At 45.2% G+C, this 21,396-nt stretch overlaps 1 protein-coding gene and 1 long non-coding RNA gene across 12 annotated transcripts in view; one reads left to right on the top strand and one right to left on the bottom strand.

Annotated features, from left to right (window-relative positions):
* STXBP6 (syntaxin binding protein 6) overlaps positions 1-4,201 on the top strand; it is a 239,080-nt gene extending 234,879 nt beyond the window's left edge. For all 11 annotated transcript variants that reach the window (XM_025444276.3, XM_049113027.1, XM_025444285.3 and 8 more), the window contains one exon: positions 987-4,201. In XM_025444276.3, coding sequence (XP_025300061.1) covers positions 987-1,010 — 24 coding nt within the window. In that variant the 3' untranslated portion in view covers positions 1,011-4,201. The remainder of the gene's footprint in view (positions 1-986) is intronic.
* Positions 4,202-10,862: 6,661 nt separating this feature from the next.
* The window catches only part of LOC112657433 (uncharacterized), a 42,957-nt gene continuing 32,423 nt past the window's right edge, over positions 10,863-21,396 (bottom strand). Inside the window, exon 5 of the long non-coding RNA XR_003135003.2 lies at positions 10,863-10,983. This is a non-coding gene — a long non-coding RNA (uncharacterized LOC112657433). The remainder of the gene's footprint in view (positions 10,984-21,396) is intronic.

Genomic DNA, 21,396 nt, shown 5'->3' with positions numbered 1-21,396 from the left:
GGAGCCTGGCCATGAAGCAGATGACAGGGCTTTCTACGTAGCAGGTGCCTGCAGGGAATCACCTGCTGTTTGCTCAAAGCGGTTCCGAATGGCTGGACCCTGTCCTCTTCTCCCCGTCCCAACCCCAGTGGTTAATCCCTAATGCCAGACTCTAGACACATGAGGAATCACAATTCAGGCTCAGCTCTGCCCTCGGGTCCACCACAGTGTATGGGCTCCTTGGAAGGGACTAAGAAAAGCAAAGTCCGATTTCACTTTATGTTCCGCACCTGCCTGTTGTTTCCTTAAGTATATCATCGTGGGCTCTGGCTGGGCTCGGGGAGCTACTGAATGGTACCGAGGTATCAGTGTTCCCGCTGATGAAGGTCTCCCACTGCCGCTAGCCACGTTGGCGAACACCGGCGGGAGGGGCAACGAACGAAGGTCTGGACTGGGTCTCGTGTTCAGCCCTCGGCAGTAACACCACTTAAGCATCCAGGGCTTTCGACGGGGTGGAAGGTCCAGGCTAGATATTGAGGAGGTGGATGAATGGCAGTTGTCTTTCTACAGCTGATTTTTAATACTTTATGAGATATCAGTGAATACTTATATTTGAGGGGCGCTGGCTTTCCTGGATCACTAGTAACCCGGGAGCCCAGAGCGCTTGGTTCTGTCCCTATGTCGTCGGTCGCCCACCGGCCTGGGCCTGCGGGGCTGTTCATCGGCCCTGCGGCGGGGACTGCGGGAAGCTAACAGCGCCCCCCACCCCGCCCCCAGGATGCCTTCACCAGTGGACTCACATCAGGAAGGAATGGGAAAGGCGTGCTCAGTGGGCTCTTGGGGAAAATGTTGCGCACCCACTAGATGCCCTGGGAATACGCTGGCGGTGGCCACAGCAAGTAGAATCTCGGTGCTGCCTCTCATGGTGGATCTGGGGAGGGGAGCCGCACGGCCAGTTCTCCCCGATGCTAATAATGCCTAACTTTGCCATCCCTCTGTTTCCTTAGCTTGCCATGAAGCACAAATGTTGAGAAACCGCCCACCTCAGTGATGCTCCTCTCAAGAGGAATGGAAGAGTCTGCTCAGCAGTTTATACAAGAATTCCGGACCTCTGCTTGCTTCTTCTTCTTCTTTTTTTTTTTTTTTTTTTTTTTTTCAGTTTATGGACATTTAGATTTTTTTTTTGCTTTTCCTTTTCAGACATTAATATGAAAGAAAAAATGTTGTGTCTACACATTTCACTAATGACTGTGCTAAGAAACGCTGCAGTGGCATCAGCTTTGTTTGGTTTTTGGTTTTTTTTTTTCCACTATCTGTATGTATATCTTCATATGTGTCTTCTCTTCTTTTTCATTTTTTTTTTCAGTAGTTTGAATATGAAATTTGGACCAACTGATATGCTGAGCTGGGTCTAAACTGACAACATGTCATTGTAGTTTTCTTGATATTAAGCCAGAGGGGTGCCTGGCTGGCTCAGTTAGAAGAGCATGCGACTCTTGATCTTGGGGTCACGAGTTCAAGCCCCACTTTAGGTGTAGAGATTACTTTTTAAAAAATGTGATATTAGGCCGAAGACCTTTCCATATGGTGACAGCAGATGTTATTGTTCCTGGTTGGAAATCAAAGCTGCAGTAACATTGTTACTGTTTCCCTGTCTCATAGCCACTCTTAATTTGAAGGTTAAGATTCTATATCTTGAAACATAAGCCTGTGTTTTGGAAAACAATCAGATTTATCAGGGGAAACGGCAGTCTTAGATTTTGCTTTTATGTAGTAATCTTTTGCATGAGCCATCACCAGCATTCAAAAAAAAAAAAAAATCAGAATAACAGATAGAAATCTACTTTCTGAGCTACAGTCTAAATACTTCCAGTACTTGTTTCCATGCTGATTATTTGCAGTTATCATAGGAAGGGTAAAAACGAGAGATCAAAGATGTAAGGAAAAGCCTATTTAAAACCCTCTGTGCATTTGGGGGATGTCTCTTTCTTTTGTCATTGTCCCCAGTTGTGGCAGCCAATATCAAAAAGAGCCTGGATTTTTATCAAGAATTGATTTGTCCAGATAAAGGTCTGTGTAAATGATAATGTGAAAAGATACTACATTTTTCTTTTTACAAAGTCATGCCTATTTTAGAAGCACCCTCGCCCTATCCTTGGGAGATGGCCTTCAGTTTCTTGGTATCTGATTTTTGAAGGTTCTGATGTTATTTGCTGTCTATTTATTTAGTGTAATTTCAGGTGCGGGTGTCTTGACAAATTGGATTTCATGGTGATTGCAGCTTGCCCGGTCTGACATAAAACATGGTCGTGAAGCCTTTACCCTGCAGTCAGAATGAATAAAGTTGGCTCCCACGCCTCCTGATCTTGGATTATTCCAGAGAGTGCTGGGTTCAGAGTCTGGGAGTTTTCTTTCTTTGAGGGTTAAATGCTAAACATAAAAGCTATGCTATGCTTTTTGTCTTCGTGAAACAAGGAGGCAAGCTGCACATCCCAGACGCAGTCTCAGCCTCTTGCTGTAGCGCATTGATTTTTAAGCTGCCTGAATGTTCAGGACCCCTTTCTGTTCCTTCCTACCCATTGAGCCGCCTGAGTCCATGTGCACTGTAGCCTCTTAACAGCAGCAGAGGATGACTTTAGGATTATTTATGCTGACTTAAATAGCTTAAGTTTTCCTGATAAAGTATTCCCTGGGAGACAAAGTTGGGCTATAGGGGGAAAAAATTATCTTAGTACATGTCAAAAGGGAGATGGGATTTACTGGAGACAAATTTCTGAATCCGCTTAGGAGGATGATCCAGTTCAAGAAAACTCTGTAAAATTAATATGGTAAACCATATAAGTTTACTATAATATTTTGTACTTTTCTTTCAGTGTCTAGAAAAGTCAAAGCAGCAAGGAACTTGCTATCTATCTGATGAGTACCATGAGAAGCATTTATAATTTCTAAGAAAAATCCAAAATACCACTCCAAATGGGTTTTGTTTGCAGACCTCAGGTCAGAAAACACACATACATACAGATATATTCATCTTCTGAAACTGGATTCTAGCTTCAGAGACATAGTTGGTATAAATAATTGAAAGGGTAAGTCTCAAACCGCCTGACAACTGGCCAAACTCAAAAATAAAATCTGTTGCCAACTATCTAACAAGGGTGTTTGCAGAGCTGCTTCTAAAGTAGCAGAGGCTGAGGTCATAAGCATACTGTGAAATTTGAGATTCTTCCTCCCTTGGTAGAATTGTGACAGCTACTCCTCACATCTTGCCCTCTTGTTTCACTCTCTGTTTATCCTTTTAGATGTCAGTCTTACTGGAAATAGCGTGGACTAGAAAAACACCTGTTAGCTCCCTCTGTTGATTTGCTTCCGTGCAGTGGCCACACCCTCGACCTCCCTGGGTCAACACCCCACCCAGGCCTCCCTCCACCCCAACCAGGCCAGAACAGCAAGCCCCTGGCTTTCCTCCACCTCCTGACCTCTTACAGAGCTGCCCCATGATGACACATGTGAAGTTCTTTGCTATCCTTTTGTAGAAGGTGCTGCAAAACAAAAATATTAACACAGTGTAACTTAAAGCAAATCGCTAAAATGTCACGTTCTTTGGGACCAATTCATTTGGTGAAGCTGCTAGAAGACAGCTAATTTTTTGTTTTCACTTCTGCACTTCATTACAAGTTTTCGGGATACTCCATCTCTGTGAAGGACTTCAGTTGTGCTGACCACACGTAGAGAAGCTTCCCAGTATTACTACTTCTTCCTGGAACGTAGCTGTAGTATTCCTCACTAGTATTAGATATCTGCGTACAGGATGTATACAGTTATTCAGGTTAATGTTTCATATTAAAGAATGTATTTGTAAAATGTAACAAGATCAGTAGTTAACTTTTTTTAAGCTCTGAAAAAATAAAGATTGTGTTAGACTTGCAATTACAGTGAAATCTGTCTTAATACTACTACTTTTGTGGCTAACAAAGATTGTGCATTTATGTAAAAATATTTACAGAATGCCCTCAATAAGAGATAATAAAGATAGGTTTTGCTTTTCATTTTTAGAATCGTGACACCGCTGCTGTCTGTTATACAGTTATTAATTCTTCAGAAGTTTCTCTAGGATGTCAAATATAATTTTTGTTTCTTTCAGAGATAAGTAACACCTGCTCTACGATTCACAATTACCGTTAACCTAATTTTGTCATTAAATATTTTAACTCTGTGATGAAAATTTGTTTCTCTCAATTATTTGTCATATCTGTAAAACACGACCCAATAGGCAGGCATCATCATGCTTTTGATCGTGCTGGGAACATCTTGTGTGCCTACCAAAGACCTAAGAGCTAGGATTGGCATAATGATAGCATTTTCTTATATGTGTCCTAATGGGAAAACTTGAAACATAAAAAAGACAAAAAAGCTAACCCTAATTTAGACAATGAGCTTCTATCCAGCAAGAGGGTTGTTGTTTTTGTTTGTTTGTTTGTTTTTGGTTTTTTTTTTTTGTTTTTCTTCTCATGGGTGAAGGACTTAAGCCAATGAACCGTTCCCTTTCTGCTGATACTGGGGATATGCTCAACTCAAATATTCATTACAACGTGTGCCCTCATTCAGCAAACTAGTTTCATGTTCTGTTAAATTGGAAAGAAGACTTGATCAAGTTATTTCAATTTATTTTTATAGAAATAACTACCGCATCACCCTTTTGTGTTCAAGGAAAGTGACTTGGGTGACACTGTCCAGAGCAGCTCCCTGGCTTGGCGCGGACATGTCCCTTTAAAGCAGACAGGACTTTGACGTGTTTCTTGGGTGGAAGGGCAAGACTGGGGTCTCTAGTTTTCAGAAAAGAAAGGATAGAGAGGTGGCTTGGCTAGATGAAGAAAGCAGCCTGAAGTTAATTATGTAGTTAAAGGCACCAGTTCTTGCAAACAAATTATAAACCCATTGCCTTGCAGAGATGACTTTTTCTTAATATGCTGTGTATTTGTTAGCAATCATACCACAACTAATTCTCAATTTGGGGGAAAGGATTCACATGCTAAGTGCTATTTTAAAAAAAGAAAAATCAGTGATGCCTTCCCCCTTGCTGTCAGCGAGGACATGCTTAGGAAAAACTATTGACCCATCATAATCATCATCTGCCTACACAAACAGATTGAGGGCGGGCAGTGAGGGAGGTAGAGAGAAAAAGAGTGGGGAGAAAAATACCAGAAATAAATTTGACAGGAATGCAAATGTTTGAGTGTTATTTCTGTTGATAGTCGTTCGGCGTGCCTCTTCCCCCGGCGGAGGTGAGCCTGGGTGCTGGCTGGACATACGTCTGCACGTTCACACAGGCAGGCACAAACTGGCAGCGAGAGGAGAGCTGAGCTGTGCTCCTAGGTGGCCCTGAAATCGCTTCTGGACACCTTCTTGCCCTTCTGGGCACGGCTAGGCAGGTGACGGTATTTCCAAGGGTCACTAAAACCAGTAAATGCCCCAGGTGGGCCATTATCAGAGACCTGTAAAGACTTAAGCGACATGAGACAAGAGCACATCCCACCCACAAGGTGACTCTCGCTTTGTTCTGTAAACGTGGATGCACTCACGGCCCTCAACAGGGTGGTGCGGAAGACGGATTTTCCTTTGTTTTGCTTTTGAAAATCCTGGAATTACATATAAAACGATTTTGCAGAGCCAGAGCCAGCCTGATGCAAAATTCCTCATTCCTGACCTCCCCGCCAACCTGTCCTCCCTCCATGACCTCTCGCCTGGCCATGCAACCCTTTTTAAATCCTGCTTCACCCCGCAGCACGGCACGGTGCCAGTTCACAGCGGCTCCCAGCAGCTTCCATCCTGCCTGCTTGACAGTCACTGGGGAGTTCTGAGAAATGCACACCGTTGACTCTCAAACTTGCCTCCTCAGTGGCCCTGGTCATCTTGTCTTTTGCAAAGAAAGGAAGAAATGACTTCAGCAGGCTTCGGATGGTAGGGCACCCGGCTTCCCTGGACGCTTACTAGACTTAAACCAGCAAATTAAAGCTGTCAAGGAAATTAAATGTACTATGCATTTCAGCTCAATTACTGCTGTAATGCAACCTCCTGCCTTGACCCCTATTATATATTGTCCCTTGAGCCCCATCTGGAGCCTCCGGATTTCCTGAGTCATGTTTTCACTCCCCACCCCTGACATTTCATGCCACATTTTCTGCTTTCTGCTGCTGAGTGCCGGTGTTCAGGGGCTGCTGCAGGGCCCAGGCCACCAGGCGCTGCGGGCCGCGGGCTAGTGAGGCCAAGCTGTCCTGCCTCCCTCGGTTCCATGGGAAGCCGTGGACAGAACGGAGAGTGAGTCCGTGGCTGCCCTGTGCTGCCACTACCATCACGTTGTCTTTTAGACATCCTATATGCTAATGATGCCCAGGTGGAGCACAACATTTTTTCTTACAGAGCATGCATTTTATTTTTCCTGTCTTTGTGTATTCAGCCAGCCGGCGGATGGCCCTTTAAACGGAGCCTGACCCCATCACAGCCCACATTTAGATGTGTCAGAGGCAGGACAGGAACCACCAGTCCTGGTCTCCCTTGTCAACACTAGATATGAGCCTTTGTCCTATGACGTTATATCCTAATTGCTTTGCCACTCATTATTTGTCAGATGACATAAAGAGAAGAAAAATGAGCCCATAAATTCTCAGCTTTATCCAGAGATCTTAAACATGGTTTGGATGATTCACAATCTCCAAAGAACATTTCTGTTACACGCTCTGACCACGTGCACCGAATGCTCTGCGTCAGTATAATGCCACAAAGCCGAAGCTTTCTGTCAGTTGTCCTTAAAGTCCTTTCTTTTACTACCCTAGGAAGGAAAACGTGGGTCCTACTACTGAACGGGGTTTTTTCATAGTGTAATGGCACATCCTTCAGGGAGGGTTTTAGACCTGGAATTACAGTGGCCAGTCCTAGGAGCCCCATTTACACTGATCGGACACTTTCCAGTACTGACGGAGTCTCGGGATTTGGACAGAAACTGGGGGGGGGGCTGGTCTGAATCGTACCCACCCCACCCCCACCCCCGGAGGAGGACAAAGGAAACCAGTGTTTTACTGGCGCGGAGATGAGCAGGGCGCCCCCCCCCTTGTGGTACCTCCCTGGAGGCCACCTTGCGCAGTGGCTGACAAGTGATCCCATGGGCCTGCCCAGCTTCCAGTTCCAGCTCCAGTTCTAGTGGGCCGGTGGTCTCCTGAAAGATAGATTCTTTCTGTGCCTGTTTTCTTAGCTTTAAAATGGGAGTGACTGTCTACTTCACAGGTTGTTATAAGGATTAAGTGAAATCATAAACGTAAAGCCTTTAGCCCCATTCCTGGCCCATAAAGGCTCCATGTATGGCCATGGCTCGGCAGCAGGCTTCTTCCCTGTGTGGGATCCCAAATAAAGCAGTAAAACTTACAGGCTCGTGATGTCCACCAGACCACACTGCTGGCCAGAACAATGGATGTGTTTTCCTTAAATCTATGTTGGCACAGGGCACATGGGCTGACATTTTCTAGGCCTCCCTGGCCATTTTGTAATCTATAGACATAGAACCCTTGACATTTCATATATCCAGCTGAGGCTCCTGACCCAAAATGCAATGCCATTTTCTGGAGGAAATCTCCAAAAAGACTAAATGCATAAGATAAATTGGCCCTAGAGTCTGTGCCATCAACTATAGGAATGGAAATGAATGGCTTTATGGCCTAGGAGATTATGTGATGTGTCCTTGAGGCAGTAATTCGTGCTCCTTTTAAAAAAGAACTTCAAGGTCCACTGATATATCAGTGTGATTCTAAGGATGCTGCTATTCAAAAATAAACTATTCCTAGATGACTTAAATTAAGAGCATCTTAAAGAGAACCATTTACTCTACAAATGGAACCTAGTTCCAGTTGGGCCTAGTGTGAAAGTAGCCCCAAGAGAGAAAAGGAAGTAATTCATATCTCAGTGAAGCAGGCCTTTTCTGGAAGCATCTTTAGGCACTCAGCTAAAAGAAGGAAAGAAGGACCCAGAAAAACTGATGCCATCACACTGTTTTCCCATAGTTGTCACAGTGCTGTGACTTATGGTGTCCGAGTAGATCCAACACTATTAGGAAATAGGTCATTTGTAAAGGAGTGTCCAGACAAAAAGGATCTGGCTAGTTATAACAGCTAGGAAGTGCCCCAGCCAAACCCCAAACTCTACTCCCTTCACCATTGCACTAGGTGTTTTGTTTTGTTTTTTAACAAATTGCAAGCCATGCAAATTTCTCTTTTAAAAGTAAATTAGAATCCTTCCTAGCAGAGAGCCTCCTGGCTTTGCCATTAGCTTTTTGTCCTCTGGCAAATTACATCATTTTTCTGTATCTGGTTCTTCATGTTTCAAAGGAAAATAATCTACATCCTGCCTGCCTCACAGTCCTGGTGAGTGAAGCGAGGTGTGAAATATGAAGGCGCTCTGCAAAGTACAGAGTGCTAAAGAGGTATGTGTCACTCGCTAACACATTGGTCTGCGACTGTCCCCTCCCAACACCTAAGGGATTCCTTTCTCTACCACCTCCTCTCCCCCCATAGGTCTGACCCTGTGTATCAGATGGGATCATCATCCCCACTTCCCCCTCTCCCAGGAAGAAGAATCCCCCACAGACAGTTTGACGGCTCTTGCCATCATGAGAAATAGCTCAAAGACCATAGTAAGAGACCGTCCCAGACTGCTCAGGGCAAGGGACACCTGGCCTTACAGGCAATCCCCAAGGGGAAAGACTCAGGGCATTCCAGGGGTGGAGGGAGAACACTGTGCTGGACAGGTTGGCCTGGCCACTGGACCAGAGGTAACTCTTGAAAGTTCTGACATCCTGATGACAACCTGTTTTCCAACCACCTGGGAAGACTTGTTGAGACAACAAACAAAACAAAATTTCAGAAACCAGTCAGGGAAGTCAGACATGCTCTCCCCTGAGTGGAGGCACATTCAGGTCTGTTTCTGGTTGTCCTAACATAAGATTAACATGGAGAGGGCCACGGAAATGGCAGAGGTCTTAAGAATTCACTGAGTAAATGCAAAAAGAATGATAATTAGAATCTCTCTGGAATCAGAGAGACAGGATACCGATCTGATTGAAGGATGCAATCTGAGGACATTCTTTCAGACTCAGGGAAGACTCAGCACTCCTCAGCCCACTCTTCAGCATTATTATCCTGACCAGGGAGAACTAGGAAGCCACCTCAGTATTTCCCTCTGGGGGTGCGTCACCTGGGCAAAAGCGAGAGAAAGGCCAGGAAGGAGGCATAACTGTCTCTCCTCAAGCCTAATGTTGAAGTGGTCTAAGCTCACCTACTCAATCTTGTCCTCTGCACCCCACCACATTCTCCACCCCCCCCCACACACACACAGAAGACAACCCTCAGGCACATACATACTACTCACTAGTGATGTTGGAGGACAGAGCTCAAGGACCCAAAGAGGGAGTGCGTGCGCACCACAGTCTACCCACTGGGTCCCTCCCCATCCTCTGTTCCCCCTTACTCACTTCCTCCTCTCTGAGGTGAACTGGATTAAAGCAGAAGGAGGCAGCATGCTGTGGCAGCATGAGAGCTAGCCAACAAACATCCATCAGGAAGGGGCAATTAGGGGAAAGCACTGAATCTACTCTCAGAAGCTATTCAAACTCATCCTTCTTTGTAAGGAATGATCCATAGTAGTCCTACTTAGTGACAGATGAGAGCTTCTGAAAGTCCCCTCGAGCCTAATTCCATAAGCATGCCCACAAAACACACTGGGGAAAGTTTCATTGTACATTTTTTCAAATTCTATTTAAATTCATTTTGCCAACATACAGTATAACACCCAGTGCTCATCTCCTCATGTGTCCTCCTTAATGTCGGTCACCCAGTTCCCCCATCCCCTTACCTACCTTCCCTTCTACAACCCTTTGCTTCTTTCCCAGAGTTAGGAGTTTCTAGCGGTTCGTTCACTGTAGGGTTTTTACCTAAGAAAAGAAAGCCAGGAATGTAGGGCCCAGGTCTGCCCCTGAATTCAGTCAGGACCCAGAATAAAGCCCCCTCATTACTCACTGTGCTCTAATTGGCCCATATCTTCCTCTCTTCCAACATGCCTGGTCCTTGTGCACCTGAACATCCTCACCTTGCTGCCTCTCGTGTCAAGAATACTTCCTTCCCCAACTCTTCACATAGCCCATCATTTCTCATCCATCAATCCTCCACTTCCGTGTCTCCTAGGACAGATCTTCCCTGACTACCGCAGCTAAAGGAGAACCCACCAAATGTGTATGCAGACCTGTGGTTTCATCTTTGCTACCTGGCCCACATTCAGCTCTGGCTATTTTTTGTTCACCGGATTGCACCAGCACCTACAATTTACTAGGCACTTAAGATACTCTTATTACATGAGTATCTTAATGAAACTTTCCTTGATTGAAGTCCCCATGCAACACCCCAAAGGGAGTTCACAGAAAAAAAAAAATCCAAGTAGCTAAACATGAAAAGATACCCTCGCTCATTGAGCAATGCAAATTTTTAAAAAGGTAGCATTCAAACGATGACAACACTGGATAAGCAAATGCTATTGAATGGGAGTATAACCTGAGACCACATTTTTGCAGGCAGATCATCCACATCTATCAAGATTCAAATGGCTGTGCTTCCCTCCCACTGAGCCTCCCAGGTCCCTGCTCTGCAGCCACCAGCCTCCAGCAACCACTCAGAGCAGCAGCAGCAGCAGCCCCAGCAGCGTCTGCCTCTAGGATTGCTGCCTCCTAGCTACCCCCATTAGAGCAGCTGAATTACAGGAAGTTTCTCCAGCCTCTGGAAGGTGGAAAGCAGTTGTCAGGGGCCACTTAAATTCCCTCAAGCAAACAAACAAAGACGATAAACAGTCGCTGCCTTTATTTTGCCTTACACATGACATTGGCGGGTAGGTGTTCCCGCTGCCCCATTCAACTTTGGCAGCAATGTGTTTTCCGGAACTCTTCAGTACTTTCCTTTTCTATGGAATCTGAATCTGGAAAGGAAAGAAGGGATAATGGTTTTCTAAACTATAAAATTCTTTAGCTACTATATAGGGCAACCCTTTCATTCATCTATGCTGCTAGAGATCTATTGCGCCTCTGTTCTCAATTCCCCTTCTACCCCCACCCCCACCCCCTGCTTTGTGACGCTGGAGCTGGATCCTCAACGTTGCACCTGCCACTTCTGGATCTCTTAGCAGTTGACTCCTGTTTTTACCAATTAATAATGATCTATGTTAAATTCCTCCCGTTCCAATAACTGGCATGGTCTCTTCCTCTGCCTGAACCCTGCCTGATATCATCTCAGGCATCTTGGCACACTGCTCCCAGACCTGTGCCACTCTCCCCGGGTCTCTGGGTAAAATCCTTTATTTCCAGCTAATGATCTAATTTCCGACTTTGCTAAAATCAGGACTATCCTGATGGGGAGATTATCCTGGATTATCCAATGAGCCCAATGTAATCATAAGGGTCCTTATAAGAAAGAGGCATGTGGGTTTCACTAAGAAAAAAACCTAGATGACAAGGAAAGCAGAGAGAGAGAGCTCAAGGTGCTCAGCTACTGACCTCAAAGGTAGAAGAAGTGGCCACAAATCCAGGAACACAGCTGGCCCCAAGAAGTTAGAAAAGGCAAGGAGACAGATTCTGCCCTAGAGTTTCCAGAAGGAACACGGCCTTGCCAACACCTTGGTTTGAGGACTTCTGACCTCTAGAACTGTAAAATAATGTTTGCTTGGTTCAAGCCACTAAGTTTGTGGTCATTTGTTACAGAAGCGACAGGAAGCCAGCACAGTCCTTAACCCCCAAGGTGAGGCATTGAAGCTCTCAGGAGGGCTCTCCCCCAGGGCGAGGGGTAGGTGTGTCCCACTGAAACCAGGGAGAGCCAAGAGCACCTCTCATGCCAAATGGGGTCATGATCAACAAGCTTATTGAAGCCCGTGGATCTCTCCTGGGAGAATGGAAAGAGGAAGCCAGACCTCACAGACAGGTTCATACAAGGAGAAGTAAAATTTCTGGGTAGAATACACTGGGTGCCAAATGGGTGACAAGTCCAACTAGGGCTCGAGACACCCAGAAGAGGTGATCATCCCTGCTTGCAGTGAACTGCTTCTCCTCCTAGTCGGCCTTTCTGCACCCAGGTTTGTCCCTAACAGCCCACTTTGTATCTGCTGTCCTGTTGTAACCACAAATAGGGACTCCTTTCATCCAAAAGCACTCAGATTCATGAGAGACCACGTGGGCATCCGAATAGCAGGGCACTAGCTAGGAAGCCACTGGACACTCTGCACCACGTTAGGAGCAGCTTTGATCTTGAATCTCAACACAAAACAAAAATGATCGCCAACTTTTTATGCCACCAAAACGCCAGTAGAGAACACTTTCAGTTGATTGTGAGTAAAACAGACACTTCAGTAATCCTTGACGTGCAGTCCTCAGATTCTCTTACTGGCAAAATCGGAGTAAGGAAACTTAGATTACATTGTCTAATGAGATACAACGATTTTAATGTATGACACCTCCTGCAGCAGGAGCAGCCTGGGAGGCTTTTGTGGTTTTGTTTTTAAGCCTTGCTAGTGAGCAGGATAGAAGTGGTGGGTGGAGGGGGTGGGGAGGGAGGGAGAAGCTGGGGAGGAAGGTTGGAGGAAAGCGAGACTAAAAAGGGAAAACAGTGCATTTCAGGGTTTCTTGCCATATTTACCAGGCTTAATGAGCAGTCATTCCATTCTCCCCTTGAACTTGGTTCTCAAGGTGCTGGCCTTTCAGAAACATCTCCTGCTCCAGAGGGGAGGTTGGACAGTGGGGCCCTACTCAACCCTGTCTGTGCAGGAGGGCGCCTCGGAGTGCGGAGGTGAGTGCTGCGTGTGGGCCTCTAATCCATCCATCACGTCCCACCCGCTGTGGGCTGAATCGTGTCATTCAAATTGGTCCATAAAGGGGTGAAAATGAAAATGCTGATGAGTGACATCATCAGATTACAGGAAGCCCTCGGGTGTGCTCAAGCTCACACCTGCCTTTGAGAGATTTTGATGAGATTCCATGTCCTCTAACTGGTTTCTCTTACCTCCTGGCCACCTCAGGACTGACACACTATTTCATGCTGTAAGTCTTTTGTTGGCTTCTCTGCTCTGTGGTTTTGGAGGTCCTCTTTGCATCCCTCCTTCCCTGGGGTAATGTCACGGGGGACTCCGGAGCTGGCCTCTGGGGGCAAGTGCAGTGGTTTGACTCCTGTCTCCTTGGCACATTCTACCTCAACACCCCTATCCCTTCGCGGCGTGGGAGGGCCTCCCAGAGGCAACGGTTGCTTTTCTTCCTCAGATATGTGTATAGTTTGGTGAGAGGAAGAGGAAAGAAGAGAAAGGAAGACAAGCGGGTGGGTTGAAGAGGCTCGGGGTGAGGGGAGCAGGGAGGAGCAGGAAGGGGCAATACAGGGAGAGGAATAGAGTGACCCAGGTGAGGGGAAAGCCCTAGAAGTTCCTGATCAGCCACTGGCCCTGTGTCCTGCGTCCCCTCCACGTTTTAATGTCTCACAGCAGCTGAAAACAGGTCTGTGGGAAGTCGTAACACTCACCAAACTCTTGACAGCCGCTATTCCTCACAGAGGCTGCGAACAATTGCCCGCCTGCCAGTGTCTGACTGAAATAATAGCTGGACCTACAGGATCCTTTGGAAGACAGATGGCGGAGGCAATCCCCATCCATCTGCGGGCAGCCAGGCCCCGACTGTCACCGCCTGTCAGGCCCGGGTGGGAAGGCAGACGCAGTCTTGCTAATTATTTAAGCTCATTGCAGAGCTGCTGTATTAAAGCCAGAACGTCTGTCCTCCCTGTCCCGCCCCGCCCCGCCCCAGCCGCACGGCGCCACCACTATCGCAAGGTGCTTTCGAGAATGCCTTTGGCACCCTTGGGAAAAGCAGGTCTCCAAAACCCAGGGGCCCTGATGTTTGCTGGGTGGGCTTTACTTTTTCACTTTTTCACCTTTTCACTCTGCCCTACTTCCTAAGGAGGTATTGCCTCCAAACAGAGGTCCCTCGGCTTCCCTACTATTCGCTGCTTCCATGATCTTGCACGTTAGGATTCCGTACTCCAAAGTCTGGATCACGTTTCCTATACTGACCTGCCATTTTCTGCTTCAGGTACCAAACACGTCTGTTAGCATTTTTTATAGCGTGCATTAAGCCGAAGACTTAACTCTGCAATGTTTGTGGTTTTATGGATTTAGAGAACTTTCCAGAGCTTCGTATCATACAAACACATCTGAAATCCTTAGCTGTCATTCGGCAGCAACTTTTGAGAATCTGCTACATGGATGTAAATAGGAATGAGGAAAACTGGGAGGGCCTTCGACTGAGGGCAGCTCATTGAGCATGGACCTGCGCAGTGACATAGTGCCCATGCTCGAGTCGATGCTCTGCAGCCGCCAAGTTAGAATTCTTCATTTCTGAACAAGAGCCCCACATTTTCATTTTTGCACTGGGCCCCTCCGACTGGATTGGCAGCTGGTTCTGCTACAATTGCCAAAAGGGAGGAACATTTGCAACGGCTCAGGAAGGAGCCCCTCCTGAGCCAAAGCTGAGAGGCTAGAAACTCCAGATGTAACAGAGATTAGCCAGTGAAGAAGAGGGAAAGATCAGAGCCCACAGCAGGGCAATCATGGATGGCAAATATTATGAGTGCCCATTTGAGCACTACCGCAGGCATGGTCAGCTTTTGAGGTACTGAAGACTGGAGACAGACCCCACATCACTGTAAATTCAGCAACGTAATGGCACCACCTGTGATTTCTCTCAGGAAACAGTTGGCTGGCATCGATCCTCTACTACGTTACCAATTTCACTATGTACCAATTCTACTGAAATGTCAGCAGGAGAAAGATGTGTGAGAAATAAGGCTGGAATGTACATAGGAGCCTGTAAAGAGAAGCCTTTGAAGGACAGACTGAGGAATATGAGGAAGTCTTTGGAAAATTTGGTCAGAGAGTGACTACTGGAGCTCTGGCTGCCCTCAAGAAAAGAAATATTCTTTCTACACCCATTGAGCCATTTGTTCATAAGGCTTATATAATAACAAACAACTTTCCAGCACCTTCCCCTCTTTGCACATATCCCTCCCACTACTCCCCTTCCTCATACTGCTTCTCCCACCCCACAAACACACAACATAGAAAGTCCAGTTCTTGACTCTAATTTGGGCTCCACTGCTGCCTTGACCTCCCTTGGACTCAAGTCATTGACCATACTTTCATCCATTGCACTGTGTCCAAATTCACACCTCTGACCTCTCCCAAACTGTTTAGAAGAGCAATCCCACCCATGACCTTGTCTGTGGTAGGCAGAATTTGAAGAATGACCACAATGACCTTGGCCTTGTATAAGCTCTCCATCTGAGTGTGGATGGAACCTGGGAATATGATGAGATGCTATTTCTACAATTATGCCAGGTCATTGGGCAAAAGGGATCCTGCAGATGTGATTAAGGTTATTCATCAGAAAGGAGGGGCCTAATCTGGTCACAAGAGGAAAAGCAGAATTTCCTCCAGCTGGTAGCAGAAGGGCAAGGGATTGAAGCACACAAGAAGGATTCAAAGCCCCAGTGCAGCTTGGAAGATGAAGGAGCCATATGAGAAGGGATATGGGTGGCCCCTTGGAGCAGAGACCTCCAGCTGACAGCCAGCAAGGAAACGGAGAATGCAGGCCTAAAACCACAAGGCACTGAGTCTGTCCACAACTTCAATGGTTTATGAGATTCTTCCCAGGGCCTCTAGGTAAGAGCCTAGTCTAGCCACCATCTTGATTTTGGCCTTCAGAGATCCTGAGCATAAAACCCAGACAGGCTGGCCTGACTTCTGACCTACAGAACTGTGTGATTATAAACAGATGTTGCTTAAGCAGCTAAATGCATAGTAATTTGTTCTATAGAAGCAGAAAAGTAACACACTGTTTTAGCCCCTTCCTGACACTCTCCCGCTCAGCAGCGCAGATCCGGCCACTTTAACATTAGGCAGGGTAATAAAAACAAGCATCAGGAGCTCCATCTGAAGAGACAATGAATTGAAAATGAGAGATGACCATAAAGACAACCAGTTGAGAGATTATTGCAGATGACCAGCGTGAAAAAATAAGGTCCTAAATTTAGTGCCATCATTTATAGATAAGAGCAATGGGTTTAAGAGTCCTGTTGAAAGAAAAACTGTCCAGATTAAGTAGGTGATTGGATGGGAGAGATAGAGACAGCTATTACGTTGGTTTCTGGAAGGAGTTGGAGAGTACACAGGCCCTCAGTGAGAGCATACTCGTTAAACTAAATGGAAAGAAAATGAATGTTTGATTTTTCCTAAGATCAAAAGGAACCATGTTAGTTAAAATTGTTGGTGGCAAGAAACAGCACTAATTCAATTCAAACAAGTTTTAGGGGGTAAAAAGGGGATGGTGCTTCATATTGAGATGCAGGTGTTTTATAGACCCCTAGGGACAAAAGAGCAGCCAAGCCTCTGAGAAGACTAGACTGGGATATGGAAACCCCTGAGACCAGAGAGTATGCTCTCTCCATCTGCGTATCCTCTTCCCCCAGAGACCACCCTCGTGTGCCAGTTAGTCCACACAGCAGGTAGAAGATGGCCACAGCAAAGCTATAGTGTTGAAGGGGGAGACCAGGCTGGACTGGAATTGCTAATTAGAATCTCCAGGGGAAATGGTCTGGTTGGTCAGTGTGGCTGCCCAACTGCCCACACCACCATCACACTGCTGCTCTCAAGTGGGAGAATTAATTCTTGAGAAGGGCAGACACTCCCAAAGTTGTTTACCAAAAAAAGCAGAAATGATTTTTCCAACCGTAATTTCTCCAGACACAACAGTATACTCTTGTTTGTGGACAGAGAAGTATGGTATTATACCCAAGCAGCTGGGCCCTGATCCCAGTGTTCCCTCTAACTAGCAGTGTCAGTGACAGTGATGCACTAAACTTCTCGAGGTCTCTGTACTACTAGGTATAAAAGAAGGCACTCAGTCCAGGTGACATTGAGGGTTCCAGCTTTAATGCCCTGTGATACGAAGTCCTTCTGAGCAGAACGATGCTATATTGATCGGTTCTCTTGTTAACTTTCCCTTGCCCTCTCAAAGACCAGAACTGAAGCCTCTCCACATTAATCCTTTCATTGGCTTATGAGAGGAAGAAAGGCAGCCAAGGAAAATATATAGTTTGTATTCCAAGAGAGCTGGACCACCTGAAAATCTACTTAGTACTCAAAAAACACTAACCCCAACCACTAACTCCAACCTGGTGTTAACTGGCTTTAAGTCTCTGCCTTGACAGGAGCAGTGATTCTGTCCTTCCCCCAACAAAATTGTGTCTCAGATCACCAGGGGGCCTGGCTGCCACGATGCTGGCTCTCTCCTGCATTTTTTTCAAGAACCACAGAAGGTCAGAACTTTAGAAACTTTAATCCAACTCCTTGATTTTCTACAGGACAAAGCAGACACCGAAAGGGAAGGGACTTGCCCAGGGCCATATGGATCTTTGGAAGCATAATGGAGAGTAGAGCCAAGTGGCCTGACTCGTGTTTTTCCCCTGTCCCTTCTGTGAACAGATTAAGGCATGTGATCTGAGGTTGGAGCCCTAAGTATAAGCTAGCAGATTTTACCAATGGCATCTGTTATTTATTGAATTGTGACTCCACCCCACCAAATTCATATTTTGAATTCCTAACACCACCACCTTACCCAGTACCTCAGAATGGGATATTTGGAGATAGGTTTTTACAGCAGTAATCAAATTAAAATGAAGTCATTAGAGTGGTCCTTAATCCTCTACCAGATATTGCCTTCTGTGCGCAGCCGTGGAGGTCCCTCCTCCCCCCAGCCTAATACTACAATGCCTTTGTCCTGCTCTTCAAACTGGGTTAGAGTCTCATTTCTGCTCTGTGATTTTTTAAGACTCTGTGTACTTCTGTGGCTCTCATCTATTTCCTCTGCACAATGGCCAAAGCCTCTCAAGAAGCCATGAGTAAAGGGCCTGGGGGAAAACTGAGGTCTCTTTCCAATACTGAAGCCATGGACCTGGGGTCTGAGCAAGAGATGTCACAGCAGTAATGTGTTCTCCTAAGCCCTCACTCTCAAAGGGAAAGTGAAATGGAGGCTGAGTCTGACACCATGAGATGTAAAAGTATCTATCCTGAGTGCTAGTGGCATTTTCTAAGTTCTGAGATAAGCCCAGGAAATTATCAGAAAGAAGGATGATGATAGACTCTTAAATTTTGGAGAATGCCATTTTAAAATAGTTGTGCATGACTTAGAAATTGCCTCAGTACAAAATGTTTGTCTCTGAGTCCTTATCTATACAATTTGTTAATATAGAGACTTGTATAGCATACCATCTAATATAACAGGAGGTTAAAATGGAACATCATCTAAATGTCAGCAGAGGCTTTAGCACTACAGGTACTAGTTAGACCACTTAAGCAAAACTGGAAGTGGAGATATGTGAAAATCACTTTTGTGACTCAGCCCCTTACTCATCTCCAGCCTCTTTATAAAGAGGTTGAAGAGAACAAAAGCAAAGATGGGAACAAAAGAGAGGCTTTTATTTGGAAGTAAGTGGTCAGTGAGCTTCTTTACCCCCTCCATGAGGGAGGCTCATGCCTTATCTCAAGCCTACATATAAAGGCATCAAGGGGCCTGTAGAGGGCTTTGGATGAGCCCTCTAGAAAGCAGGTCTCAGGTATTTGACTCAGAGACAAGAAATCTAAAGGGCCTAGAGATTAGCTGAAACATCATAGGGCAACAATGTAGAGGCCTCTGTGTGTAATTTTCATTCTCTCTACTGAAGGATTCAAGATGAAGATATTGTCTGTGCACTGGAGGTAAGAAGAAAGAAGGAGAGAGAGCAGAACTGTATTCAAGAAGCTTTGCCCATGAGGCCACCTGGAAAAGCAGTCGGAAAAGAACAGAAGGGAGTCTGTGTGGAGGTGGTCACAGAGAATCAGGGTTGTTATGGATCTGACTATGTCCCCTAAAATTCATGTATTGAGGTTCAATGTGACTATATTTGGAGACAGGCCCTTGAAGAGAGTAATTAAGGCTAAATAACATCATAGGTCAGGGGTCCTAATCTGTAGGACTGGCGTCCTTATGAGACCAGAGCTCCCTCTTTCTCTCCCCCTTTGTGTGCACAGAGCAAAGGCCTTTTGAGGACAGAGTGAGAAGGTGGTTGTCTGCAAGCAAGAGAGAGAGCCCTCGATCAGAAGCCAATCTTGCTGGCACCTTGATCTTGGACTTCCAGCTGCCAGAACTGTGATAAAATAAATGTCTATTGTTTAAGCCAGCCAGTCTATGATATTTTGTTATGGCGGACAAAGCAGAGTAATGCAGGGGTCTTAGGCAGCCAACTGGAGAGTGCATCCCCTAAAGCAGAGATTTATAGGTGAATGGTTCCCAGTGATGGAAGGATCTCCGAAGAACCCACAGTGCAATCCAAAAGAAAATAAATTCACCCACAAAGAAATCTAAAGGATAAATGTTTTCACTGGTGAAGTCCACCAAACACTTAAAGAAGAAATAAAAACAATCTTACATAAACTCTTCCAGAGAAGAATATAGAGTATGTGCTGCACAAGTCATTTTAAGAAGACAACGTTAAAAAAAAAAAAAAAGAAGACAACGTAATCATGATAGTAAAACCTGATAGAGACATTGCAAGAAAGAAAAGTCAATCTTCCTCAAAACTATAGATGCAAAATCCATAATATCATTAAAATCTAATGATTTGGGAAAGGATAATAAAAGTGCAGCTTAATCCAGGGGTGCACGTGTTAACATTTGAAAAGTCAATCCATGTAATTCACACAGTAACAGAATAAAGAAAAAAAGTCATTTGATCATCACAATGGACATAGAAAAAATTTATGAAATTCAACATAGTACAAACTTTTAACAAACTACAATAAATCTGATAGTCTCCGACAAAACAAAACAACACAAAACAAAACAAAACAAAAACCCTGAGATCAGAAATCATCAATATTGTCCTTACTGGAGGTTTTCACCAGTGCAATAAGGCAAAGAGAGTGCTGAACATCTGCTAAACCCAGAGATAGCAGTGCCAGTTCATGACTGGACCTGTCAGGTAAGAACCACCCTTACGTCTTGTCCCTCCTCACCACTTCCAGCACTGGAGGGGCACAGAAGTCACACCCGGCAAACTAGGACTGGGTTGGGGAGAGAGCAGAATCAAGAAAGAAGAAACCAGCCATCCAACCTCTCCCACCTCATGGTCCTTTCCAATGAAGCCATGCCAAGCTGGGAGAGGAAGGTGTTTTAAATATTTTTTTTTTTTAATGAAGTTTGGATTTTTTACTCTTACGGGCTGGAAATTGAGTTAAGAGATAGTGTTATTTTGTAATAGTCCATGGCCATAGGACTTTTCCTTCCCTACGAATGACCTGAAACCCAGAGAGTATGCTCTCGATTTCATCTAAGGGGTGAAGAAAAACTCTATCAGGGCAGGTATGCATGGGGTTAAAGCTGTTTTGTATTCCACTCAGTGACTAACACTTTAAAAATCCTGGTTTGCTGTTATTAAAGTTGTTAGTGTGCTCACTATTAGTCTCCAAAAGGTAAGTACGGGCCTCGCCCACACTTTTCTACCTTTGTTGGAAAGAGAGCCTTCCTCCGATGTCTTTCAAGAACTCAGCCTTTTGACCTGGACTCTTCCTAAGCAGATAATTGCACACATTCTTTCTTCCTAAGCAGATAATTGCACACATTCTTACCTACTGAGAAAGCAGAAGATTTCACAGGGCTCACAGGTGGTGGTTTCTGTACTGGGCATGAGCAGAACATTGCCTTGTGCTCTTTCCACTCCACCCTTACATCCCCACTCCCTTACTTTGAAGCAAAGTAAGCAAGAGTGGAGCAGAAGGGCTATGGAGAATCTGTCATGTAGAGATAGAGGGATGACTCTGAAGGCTGACACTGCAAGTTTGAGACAGTCACCAGTCTAGGCCACTCAGTCTTAGAATACATTTATTATGCAAGGAGCACTCAATGTATTACTATAAGGACTTAATAGATACGACCCCTATCCTCAAAGAATTAACAATTTAAAACCAAAGATGGAAATAATATACAAAGAAAAGGACTATAAAATACACGCAAAATGAATATGCATGATTATTAAATATCGCCTAGGGTATTGATCATTTCAGCCAGCGGAAGAGTTCAAAGTCATTAAAAAACAAAACTATCCATTAAAGGTAATTTTCTCAATGTCTGACTCCAGTCTGTGCTAGATTTTAGCAGAACATGTGGCCTTTTCTGCCATCTTTTTTGAAGCTCGTTTCTTGTCTTTTTTCTGTCTTAGAAATGTAATCCATTGCTGAGGTCGTCCTGAGTTTATATTGTGTTCACTTCTAATG

The sequence above is a fragment of the Canis lupus genome, chromosome 8 (genome assembly GCF_003254725.2).
Source record: "Canis lupus dingo isolate Sandy chromosome 8, ASM325472v2, whole genome shotgun sequence".
Lineage (NCBI taxonomy): Eukaryota > Metazoa > Chordata > Mammalia > Carnivora > Canidae > Canis > Canis lupus.
Note: the sequence above shows the minus strand (reverse complement) of the source record. Positions and strands in the feature narration are given on the sequence as shown.